General features: G+C 45.8%; 1 protein-coding gene across 1 annotated transcript; it reads right to left on the reverse strand.

Annotated features, from left to right (window-relative positions):
- Positions 1-1780: 1780 nt before the first annotated feature.
- On the reverse strand, positions 1781-11562 carry LOC530556 (PRAME family member 8-like). The gene is made up of 6 exons (XM_024987380.1): positions 11276-11562; positions 10343-10915; positions 8933-9380; positions 2961-3175; positions 2729-2885; positions 1781-1819 (listed from the first exon to the last, which is right to left on the reverse strand). Exons 1-6 carry the CDS (start codon positions 11560-11562, stop codon positions 1781-1783), a joined length of 1719 nt encoding a protein of 572 aa, XP_024843148.1.
- Positions 11563-12351: the final 789 nt, after the last annotated feature.

A 12351-nucleotide genomic window follows, 5' to 3' on the forward strand; every position in this document is an offset into this window, starting at 1 on the left:
TGTCCTCAGGGTTCTCCTGGTGGGACCATAGGTCCCAGTCCCTGACCTTTCTGTGCTAGGAAACGGCTTCACTACACACATCAAGACCCTCCATCCTAGAAGCATCATCCACACTGCAGATGAGCCCAGTCTCTTGTCAAGCATGTGTAGTGGTTCTCCTTGCATAATAGAATATCTCCTGGCCAATAGAAGAGGAAAAGTTTGAGGTAGTGACAGATTTCCTCTTCTTGGACTCTAAAATCACTGCAGACGATGACTGAAGCCATGATATCAAAAGACAACTACTTTTCGTCAGGAAAGCTCTATGACTAACCTTAAACATTTTGTTGAGGATCAGAGGCATTACTCTGCTGACAAAGGCCTGCATAGTCAAAGCTACGGTCTTGTCAGTCGTCACCTGTGTGTGTGAGAGCTGGACGGTAAAGAAGGCAGCACTAAAGAACTGATGCCTTCAAACTGTGATGCTGGAGAAGACTCCTGAAAATCCCTTGGACTGCAAGGAGATCAAGCCAGTCAATCTGAAAAGGAATCAACCCTGCATTCTCATTGGAAGGACTGATGCTGACACTGAAGCTCCAGTATTTTGGTCATCTTATGCAAACAGCCGACTTATTGGAAAAGTCCCTGATGCTGGGAAATATTGAGGGCAGTAGGAAAAGAAGGCATGAAAGGATGAGATGGCTGGATGGTATCATCAATGGAATGGACATGAAATTGACAAACTCCAGGAGATGGTGAGGAATAGGAAAGCCAAAGAAATAAGCAAAGGGTTAAGAGATGCTCTTAACAGAAGAAAGAATGTGCAGAAATGGTAAGGTATTGGATCATAGACAACTCAGTGCTCTTTTTTGAATCAGTAACTGGAGATTGCTGAGGAATAAGCTGAAAAGGAGAGGAAAAGACCATGGAAGGCAGCAGTTGGTTTTCAACGAGAGTTTCTTTATTTCTGACAGTTGCTTTACAAACATCTACCCAGGGAAAATTCCAACATGTGCGTCTCAAACCCACATGCAGCTCCAAACATTGAGGTTTATATATGATTGTATAATACATATCCCCAAAAGTTCCAACACCTCCCAGAGTCTACATTTCCCCTTGCAATCCAGCACCCCCATAGGATCATCTTTCCCTTTCCCATTCACGTTGAGCTGATGTCTGAAACCATGGATTGGTTTTCCATTCCTGATGCATCTACTGCCAAGATTTTAGTTTGCAGGTGACCCGAAGTAAACTTTGACAGATGCATCCAGCTAGGAGGAGGGTAACAGTGGTACAGAAAAGGCTCCTCGGGATAGAATGCCTTAATGCCCTAGTGAGGATACAGGCTGGAGCTAAGCCAGATGGAGCTTGGATATCCTAAATCCCACATAATTTCAATGAGTTTATCTTGAAGTTGGACGAGTCAGCCGAGGTGGAGGGCTCCATGAGGCTACAGCTCTCCTGAGGGGAAGGACCAAACTCATCACTTAAGGTGCTCAGCCCAGTGGTGTGACTCAGAAGCTTCTCCAGGATGGCCAGAAAGGAGATTACCACACAGACACAGGCCCCAAGCTTGAAGGGCAGACAGGATGGAGTCACATTGGGACTCTGTGATCTAATACCAATTTAGGTTCAGTTCCTAGAGTGTGGCTTGTTCCAAAGAACAACTTGTTCCAAAAGAACATGGAGAATCTCAGGACTAAAGTCCATCGTGGTGACCCCACTCAGATCCAGGCCTTTGAGCTGATGCAAGTTTGGGCTCTGGGACAGATGGGGCAAGTGTGACTCTGTAAGCTGCCAGTTAGTTACTGCCGGGTGGGCCAAGGGGGTCCTCAGGAATCTGGGGAGAAAGCAAGCAATTAGGCCTGAGAAATCAGGGTGGCAGCTGAGCTAAAGTTGTGAGATAAGTGATTTGCCCAAAGACAAGGTCCTACTAACCACCTCCTGAAGGTCAGTACCCAGAATGACCTGTCTCATTTTGGCCTGGCACTACCTCTCTGCATCACCTGCAAACCACCTGCAGTTTGTATGATCTCTGGCTCCTGCTCCACTATGATCCTCTCAGAATTATGCATTTCTTAAATATTAACTAACTTACCGGGAGTAAAAGGCAATCTTTTAGGGACCAGTGATTTCAGACAAGTTCATCGTGTTCAGGAATCTGGTAAGCACAGAGCTTTTCTCTCTGTCTCTTTCCCGAACTTTCTGTTTTCATTTTTCTTTACTGGCCACACTGCACAGGTTGTGAAATTTACTTCCCCCACCAGGGGTCAAACCTGGACTTTCAGCCCCGAAAGAGAAGAGTCCTAACCACTGGATCACCAGGGAATTTCTCAGACCTTGTCTTGCAAATAGCTCGGGTCTGAGGTGGTGTCCCTTCTTTAATGCCCTCTTCACTTACCTATTTTCTTAGTCATCTGACATAGCTTTCCCTTCGTAAGGAAGAACTCATGCCTTCCCTCACTGGATCCAAGCTGCCCCATCCAGAGATTTCTAGTGTGTTGTCCCTGCTCCTTCCCCTTGATTTCCGAGGTGAAGTGATACCACAGCTCAGGATAGAAACACAAAGGACCCAGTGTGCTTGACATGCCAGTGTTGTGTTCACTGTTTCCCAGGCAGCTGTCCACCCTCACCTGAGCGTCTGGTCCAGGCAGGTTCAGACAAGGAGGGAGAATCCAGATAGACAGACTGGAGATGGTGCCGCTTAGAAACTGAGTGGGGAATCAAAAAACTTCCTGCTGCTCCTCACGGGCAGACTGTGAATGCGGGAGAGACGGGGTTTCTGCATGTTGCTCGTCTGACCCAGGAGAGGAGCAAACGTGGCCAGGATGGACAGATGCCAGATCCAGGTGACTTGCACCTCCTGGATACAGTCCAGCTGCACCATATTCAGGACCTTTGTGATACTGTCCAGGGGCACTGCAGAGATCATCTGCTTCTTACAGCACAGGTGTGTTCAGGCTTTTCTCTGTGCCACTCACCTGGGGAGGTAGGAGAGGAAGTTATCCAGGGTCCTTTTACTTAGACAAAGGTCTGTGTATACTTTAAGGGAGCCAAGGCCTGCTGTGTCCTTGAGCTCTGCTCCACCACTGGTGCCATTCCTGAGTGTGAGCCCCCTTGAGTGCTGGCTCCAGACCACACGCTCCAGAAATTCTGGCCAGTATTCCATGAATCTAGCACCTGCAGTTTGCACCTCCTGTGAGGACCAGGAGATTGACAGGGATGCATTACCATCCACACAGACTGCAGCCACAGACTCAGAAATAGACCACAGACTGCCCTCTGCATTTCCTTCACGTCTCTCTCGTCACCTGCTTCCTCACCGGCTCCCCTCTGTGCCTCTCTGTTCTCCAGCTCCCTTTCTCCCCCTTTCCTCTCCAGGTCTCCACTTCTAGTAGGATTAGGCCTCATGGGAAAGGGATGGGGCATATTCTCTCAACCTCCCTTGCATCTTAGGCACCCTTACATATCAGGAAGGCATTTCTCACAGTGAGCCAAGGCCTCTAAGCCTCTCCATTGCCACCCTCAGAGCCCTTGGGTCTGTCCATGGGTCACCAAATTGGCCCACCCCAGAAGTCTCTTCCGGGATGCCCAGGACCCTATCAATCTACTTGGATCTTGGTCCCCTGGAGTGAACTTTCTGGGCCAGCAGGACATCAAGTGCTTCCAGCCCTGCTCATAAGGGACCCACATGAGGCAGGGCAATGAGGCCCTCCAGAGGGAGGCAGACAAAGGGACAGGCTTGCACCGTGATCCCAAGGTCTTGATGTGCCTACCATGGGTTGCATCCATGAAGAGGGGTGGGTAGAGCTCCCTGGGCAGAAACTCCAGATAAGAATAGACCAAGGCATCTTCCCTGAGCAGGTGCATTCTCTCCAGGTCCAGGAGCCTACGGGGGTTCTGAACACTCATCCTGACTCTGCTTCAGGAGGAATCCTGTGGAAAATGCCAGTGAGCATATCATCCATGTCAGGCCAAGCAGGAGCAGACCTAAGACAATCTCCCAACCCTTCAGAGGAATCTACTCAGGACTAAGGCACTGCTCTGGCAGGGGTGGACGTGCCTGTTAGGCCACATGCCATTCAGGCCTCAGTGGGCACAATGATATAGCTCTTTCCCTACTGGATTCAGAACAAGCCTCTGACAAGTACCAATCCGGAGGAACGGCAACCACCCGCCCTTTCAGTTCCATACGGTGCTTGGATTAATCCAAGTCCCACCTGGAAGTGGGCAGCAGGAATTCTGAAAACCCACTCCAGTCTTTATGAGGGAATGACGTCAGAGCGTCATTTAGAGCCCTAAATCAATACGAGGAAGGTCATGTGGACCAACGCAGCCTCCATCCTCAGTTACCCCTAACATGAATGCCATGTGTGTCAGAACTGTGTAGGTGAAACTCATGAAACAAAACTCCAAAAAGATATTTTGAATACATATGTTAAATGTCTTTACAAGATATTTTAAAATGATAGAAGTTAAAGCACTAATTAAAATGTTTGAGTTCAGGCAAAACTACACTGAGAGGCAAAATTAAACCTGAAACGTGTTCATTGGAAAGAACTGATTTTTTTTAACAACTCTCCCTTCACTAGGGATACACGGCACCCTTCAAGATTAGCTAACCACTGGTAAGAGAAGAGAAGGCTTCCTTCGTAGCTCAGTTGGTAAATCATCTGCCTGCAATGCAGGAGGCCCTGGTTCGATTCCTGGGTCAGGATGATCCCCTGGAGAAGGAAATGGCAACCCACTCTAGCATTCTTGTCTGGAGAATCCCATGGACAGAGGAGCCTGACAGGCTACAGTCCATGGGATCGCAAGAGTCGGACACGACTTGGCGACTAAACCACCACCACCAGTAAGAGAAGAGTGTCCTTATATGAGGGTGGTAACTTACTGCTCTAATCTGCCTGGTGGGGTGCTCACAATTCAAACCCTGTGAGAACCCCTCTGATGTCTCCAGAGCCAGGAAATTCTGCACCTCTTCTCCAGTGCTTGAGACTTTTATAAGTCTTTTTGTTCTGTCATCCCTCTGTCCCACTGCTAACCCAACCAGAACAGTATATCTGATTAGATTACAGAGGGACCATTGGATTGACCCTGATTGGATCATCATACTTCTCTAGATTAGTTGATTGAATCATATACACATCACCAGAGACTGATGGAGTGGTCAGGTAATCAAGGACCTGTTCACTGATTCACTTCACAAATATATACTGTATTCTACTAATATGGACAGTTATATTCTTGTGGATCAAGCATGAAAGGGATTATTGATTCCTGCCCTTGGCCAAGAAAGAACAAAAGTTGACAGAATCATTGTTGGGGGAATTTTGGTCAAGTCAAAATTAGCAAAATGTCCTTGAGTTAAAACAGCTCATGAAAGCAGTGGTGTTGTCATCAAAGAAAACAAAATATACTCATTCTTGTATGAGATTTTCACTCAGGTGTTCTGTAGGAAACACAGGAAATTCTAAGCCTATTTGGGCAGCAAGGGAAGAGCTTTGGGGGATGTGATTGGTTTTCCAGGCCTAAGCCAAGCCTTCTCTGAAGGTAGACAGGTCAAAACCTCAGTGAGAGTAAGAGTGGTCCTGGACAGTTTGGAGCTAAGCATTCCTAAAGGGACATCATGAATGATCACAACGATGGAAAATAAAGATTTCTTTTTCATTTTTATACTTTGAGAAACAGGGAAATTTAAATACATTACTCTGGGTGATATTAAGATAGCAAAATTGGGCTTCCCTTTGATTTAGTCGTAAAAAATCTGATTGCCAATGCAGGAGACATGGGTTTGATCCCTGATCTGGGACGATCCCGCATGACATGAGGCATATAAACCTGCTTGCCACAACTGTTGAGTCTGTGCTCTAAATCCTGGGAGCCGAAACTACTGAAAGTCAAGCACTCTAGAGTTTGCTCTGCAACAAGAGAAGCCACCTCCGTGAGAAGCCACCTCCGTGAGAAGCCTGCACACCACGACTAGAGAGCAGCCCCCTTGCCCCAGCTAGAGAAAAGCAGGAACAACAGTGAAGACCCAAGGCCACAAAAAGAAATGCAATAAATTTCAAGGAAAAGAGAGAGGCTCAGAGGAGACACTGTCACCTTAGAGGCTGTTCTTTCCCAGAGAGTTGAGATCAGCACAGCACACTGAGGGTGGGCACTGCGGGCTCTTTGGGAACTTGGAATCAGAGAAGAAATGAACCTGCTTCAGTCCCCAATAACCCTGCCATCAGTAACCCTGCCGTCCAGAGGTTTTCTTTAAGTTGTGTTTTTGTTGTTGTTGTTGTTCTCACTGAGGACACTTTCCAGATGGCTGTTTCCCCCTCCATTTTTCAGGGGTCTTAGAAGTCAAATAAATCATAATTTCACTGGCCCCTTTTCTACTGTATTTAGATGATTACTGTTTCCTCAGACCTAGCTAAATCCACACAGATTCTGATCAAGTTGACACCGTTAGGCCCAGAAATAAAATTCTGCTATTTCTCTTCATAAATACCAACATCTTTTCTGCACTTAATACTGAAGCTCTTATGGTGTTAGCATACTACCTCATTCAGGGATGACTCCCACTTTGAGACGCATCATACAAGGATTTCTTTGAAGTTGAATGTCACATGCAAAGGGAGACCTTTTCTCCATCGATAAGAATTTTCCATGCCCTCACGCACCCCAGTTATTTGATGCCTGAACAATTCTTATACACCTCTGACCACCAAGGTGAAGACTCCCTGAAGGGTGTTCTCTGTCTGAGTCACTTTGGGGAAGATTGCTTTCACCATATTTCTCTCATGACCTTTACATAAAAAGCATTAAAATGGATTCTACTCATGACATTTTAAACATAAACATGATGAAAAAAATACATATTGTGTGTAACTGAGTCACTTTGCCTTACAGTTAAGATGAGACACAATAATTTAACTAAAACTATTTATAATTGTGTGTTTAAATTGTGTTTATTTTTAATTGTGTGTTTAAGTAAAAACACAATGATTTAACTATAGTTCAACAAAAACTGTTTTTAAAAAAACCTGGGACTTCTGAGGTGGTCCAGAGTTTAAGAATCTATCTTACAGTGCAGGGGATGCCAGTTCAATCCCTGGCCCAGGAATATGTCTCATGCCACAGGGCAACTAAGCCCATGAGCAGCAACCATGAGCCCATGTGTAGCAACAAGTTAAGCCTGTGGACTGGAGCCTGTGCTCCAAAACGAGAGACGCCACACAAGGAGAAGCCCGAGCCCTGCGATGAAGAGCAGCTGTGTCCACCACAGCTAGAGAAAGCTATGCAGCAAGGAAGACCTAGCACAGCCAGAACAAAATCAATCAATCAATCAGAAAATTAGTCTCTGAAGAAAGCTCATGGGCTGATATGGAGCTCTGCCACAGTGGCCAGATTCCAAGTTGGTCATTCTCGGGTATGCGGGAATCTGGGGGATATGCAGAAGGACCTTTCCTGCCTGAGCTGTCATCATTGTGCCAAAGAAAATCAGAGACAGACATGGGGTTAAGTGCTGAAGACAAATTTTATTCAGCATGATGACAATAGACTGCCAAATGGGCTTCTTTTGACATTCCTCCAGAATTTGGCTTCTCTAGCTCCCCTGTGGACTTGATGAATTACTGCCACCAGATCACAATTGATTTTCACTAATCATTATTTAGTTTGTTCTAACTTGTTTTCAAATGGTTTATGTCTTGTGTCTCTCTTCGCTGTATTATGAATTTATAAATGTAACGAGCTATATACCTTATAGCCCATCTACTTTATAAAATAGTGTCTCCTGCACTACCCAAGGGGAACCCAGGCTTCTAACACAGTTAAATATCCTGAGGCTATCAATCACATTTAAAACCACATAGAGAATATTTGTAATAGTACATATCTAGATATGAGAAGAGGGAACAGGGAAAAATATTTTCTGCATCATTATAGACTAGTAAGACAGGAGATCCAGAGAATCATAAGAAATATTTTATAATGAATCTGCAGCTGATTGAGGGATAGAGTAGGGAGCTGAGAATAAAAATGGCCAACTATAAGTTATATGGTGTAAAGACATTTTATTATACATCTTGATATGCTGATGTCAAAACATGCTCTACTAGTCTTCCTCGATAGGGAAGAACAATAGTAGGTATGGGAATAAAATAAAACTCTTATTGACATGACCCAGCTTTCAAAAGACATGCTTCTGAAATATACTTCTGGTATAAATGTGACAAAACCATATTTCATGCTGTATGATTTTAGTATTTTTCTGATAGGAATATGCATGTAAGTACCCACTCTTGACAGGATGTGCTATTGAGGAACACTGAGTGTATTTCCTTTGCTGTTTGTATTAACCACCAGAACTAAGTAAGGAAACCATGAAGAAAAAAGATAACTAGGGAATGATGGAGTTTCAGATCATATGCAACAGAGGGCTTCCACTCCACCAGTAACTGGAGATCTACGAGATGTAAATACAGAAAGAAGAATAATATCATGGATGGCATTTATCATTTACACTGAAGGTCTCTTTATTTCTGATCATTTCTACAAGTGTGCATACAGAAATAACTTGAACATGTGTGTCTCAGACTGAACCTTCCAGAAACTCAGTTTCATATTTGACTCTATAAACACATATCTAAAAAAGTCACATCAATTCCTCAAGTCAACACTCCCTTTTGGAATCCTGCACCCCTGCTGGATCAGGTTTTTCAATCACACTGAGCTTATATCAGAAACCAGGGCTGTGTTTTCCCTTCATAATGGATGTATGACCTAGATTTCAGTTTTCAAGTGTCCAGAAGAAAGCTTCTGATAGAAGCAACCGACTACACAGTGTATTACAGAATTATGTGTTGGGACTCAGGTGACCACACATGTCATCACCACAGTAAGGACAGGGGCTGGGGCTAACCCAAATCTTCCTGGGACGTTCTAAGTATGTAAGGATCACCCTCAGCTTAGCCTTTATCTGAGCAAATCTTTCCCGGTGAAGGACACCCAGAGAGCTGTAACTCTCCCGAGGGGCTGGATAAAGCTCTAGATTTAAATCAGGGAGCCTGTCAGTATGACGCAGGACACTCTCCAGGACAGCCATGGAGATGAGGTTTCCACACATGGTGAGGACCCTAAGCTGGGAGCAGCAGCTCAGGGCAGGCAGAAAGCCCATGAGGTGGACGTCCGTGATCCCACACAGGTTTAAGTCCAGTTCTTCCAGAGTGCCTGCAACTTTCTCCAGTAGAACTTGAAGGAGCTTGGGATTAAAGTCGGTCAGGGTGACGCCACTAAGATTCAGGCCCTTCAGCTGACAGATTTTTGGACACCAGGACAGATGGGTCAGGTCTGATTCTGTAAGCAGGCAGTTGGTGATTGAGATGTTGTCCAAGGGGGTCTTCAAGCACCTGGGGTGGAGGGGGGGAAGAAGCAATTAGATGAGGGAAAGCAAAGTAGCAGTTGAGTTCCAGAGGAGAACTCAGTGATTGGCCCAAAGCTGATATAGTTCAAATTCCAGAGTGTCCAGTCTCATTCTAGGCTGAGTCCTGCCATTTTCTTAGTGTGACTGGATCACATTCACATGATCTTGAAAGCCGTCTTTCCTCATCTGTCAAGCAGAGTACAGTACACTCTATTTCCTTAGCAGGATGAATAGACATAATGGAATGCACTAGAACATGATCAGAGGAGATCGTGACACAAAGTGTCCATCAGGGTGGACATCACTGAGTGTAAGTTCTGGGACATGAGATAAAAAATGCTTTTCATTTAGATCGCCACTCTGTGGGTGAGCTGATGGTCATATACCTCTGGCCAGGTGAGGCTCTTGGCATACATGCAGAAAGGGGCTGCCGGTCTTTAGGGACTCCCAGCCCTATGACATCTACAAACTTTCTATCACTTTTTACATTCTTTTGGCTCTGCTTTGCTACCATCATCTCCAGAACCATGCATTTCCCATATATTAATTACCTTATATGCAGCAAAAGGACACCTGTTACTGACTTGGACTTTAAAACAGGCTCCTTGTGGTCATGGGTTAGTGACCACAGAGTTTCTTTTCACAACACTTAGGCTGATGTGATTTTCCCTCTTCAATGCCCCCTTTGCTTACCTATACATAAATCTTCAGAACACAGAAATCTCTCCTCCAAGAAGAAATCACATACACACTTGCACTAGATCTAGGCCCCCTAACTTGTGGGTTCCCAACATGGCGTCCCTTTCCAGAGCTTCTGTAACCGATTCCCCCCACCTGGATTCCTGTGCTTCTGTAATACTGCTTTTCACGGTGGAGCAGCAGATGAGACACTGCCCTTGATATTCTACCATTGTGTCCACTGTTAATCAGCTGTTGGCAGAGCCTCACCTGAGCATTTGGTCCAGACAGCCTTCAAGGAAGAATGGAGCTTCCATGCTGAGGTTCCGGAGGTTCCGCAGCTGGAGGATCTGAGAGGTGAATTGCAGAAGATCCTGATGGTCCTGCTCCTCAACAGCAGACCCACGAATGCGGGAGAGAATGAGACTCTGAACGTTGCTCATCTGACCCAGGAGAGGAGCAAACTGGGCCAGGGTGGACAGCTTCTGGGTGAAACTCAGTTTCACCATCTGTACACAGTCCAGCTTCACCATCCTGAGAACTTCCTTCATATTTTCCTTGGACATTGAAATAATCTTCATCTTCTTACAGCACAGGTGTATGGAGGCTTTTCTCTGCTCCACCCACCTGAAGAGGTACGTAAGGAATTTCTCCAGGGGCTTTTTCGTAAGACAAAGTTCTATGTACACTTCTAAGGGAGTCAAGGGGTGCCTTTTCCTGGACATGTCCTCAGCCACTGGAACCAGCAGTGAGCTGGAGGGCATGTGGCCCTTGCCTCCAGACCACATGTTCCAGAAGTCCTGGCCGGTATTCCTTAAGTCCAGCACCCGCAGCTTGCCCCTCCTGTGGGGAAACAGCAAATGGTGGGGTAAGATTATTCAAAATCCACACTGAATGAACCCACAGCCTCAGAGTTCAGGCAACATTCCATCTCCCCATGTGTGCTCTTACTTCACAGTCCTGCTCTCACCTGCTGTTGTTTCTTTCCTTTCTTGCTCCCTCTCCCCCAGTTCTTTTTTCTCTTCCATCCTTCCTATTATATATTTGTAAGGGATTTCCCAAAGTGATCTCAGCAATTCCTCTGAAAAAGCCTCTGAGCTTTTTCAGAAGCCTCTGGTCACCACTTGGTCATGCACTCTGCCTGGCACCATGTGTCTCTTCCAGGAATCCAAGACCCTGCCAGGCTCCCTGGATCTGACTCACCTGGGGTGAACCTTCTGGGCAAGCAGGACATCAAGGCCTTCCAGCACTGCTTGTAAGGTTCCTTGGTGAGGCTTTTGCATCAGGCTTCCCAGAGGCAGGCGGGCAAAGGGCCAGGCTGGCACCATAGCCTTCAGGGTCTCCCTGTGTCGGCCAAAGACGGCAGCCATGAAGAGTGGTGGGTAGAGCTCTGTGGGCAGAAACTCCAAAGTAGAGATGGCTAAGGGCTCGTCTCTCAGCAGGCCAATTGCTGCCAAGATCGCAAGTCTGGGAGGGTTGTGAACACTCATCCTGACTCTTCTCTGAATTGAATCGTGGGAAACTGCAAAGATACAAGACATCCTTCTCAGAACAATCATAACCATCAGGGTAGTCTCTCTCCCCACACTTCAGAGAAATCAAATCAGGGCCCACAGTCATTGCTCTGGCAATGATGAATCAGAATGGAAGACTTCGGTGTGTCTGGATTCCAGTCTGGGTTTGTGTCCCTAAGGCCAGAGCTCTCCCCATCCTGCCACTAGAGCAAGAATCTAACAAGTTGCAGGAAGGAAGAAAGCCAAATGGAGGCTCATCTGTTTCCATCCACTGCTTTCCTTAATGCATGTCCCTCTTGCACATCTGCACCAGGAGACTGAAAAAGCTGACTCTCTTTGTTTTTATGGTGGAAAAAAAAAAAATGAACTATTGCTTAAAGCCCAAACTATGGGGACAGGAGTTCATGTAGAACACAGCTTCCATCCTCAGTTCCCAAAGTCAACTTAGCTGGGAAAGATTAAGGAGATACTTGTAAAGGGAATGCCATTTGTGTATAGAGCAAAAACCTTAAATGTCAAGAAACAGCATGTCAAACAGATGTCTTTAAAAAGAAAAACTGCTGGTTAAGACTTTTAAATAATATAAACCAAAGCACAAATCAAAATGTTTAGAATGGAAGCATGGTACTGGATGCTTGGTGCACTGGGACGACCCAGAGGGAGGGGAGGGGAGGGAGGAGGGAGGAGGGTTCAGGATGGGGAACTCGGGTATACCTGTGGCGGATTCATTTTGATATTTGGCAAAACTAATACAATATTGTAAAG

Source organism: Bos taurus, chromosome 29 (assembly GCF_002263795.3).
Source record: "Bos taurus isolate L1 Dominette 01449 registration number 42190680 breed Hereford chromosome 29, ARS-UCD2.0, whole genome shotgun sequence".
In the NCBI taxonomy this organism is placed as follows: Eukaryota; Metazoa; Chordata; class Mammalia; order Artiodactyla; family Bovidae; genus Bos; species Bos taurus.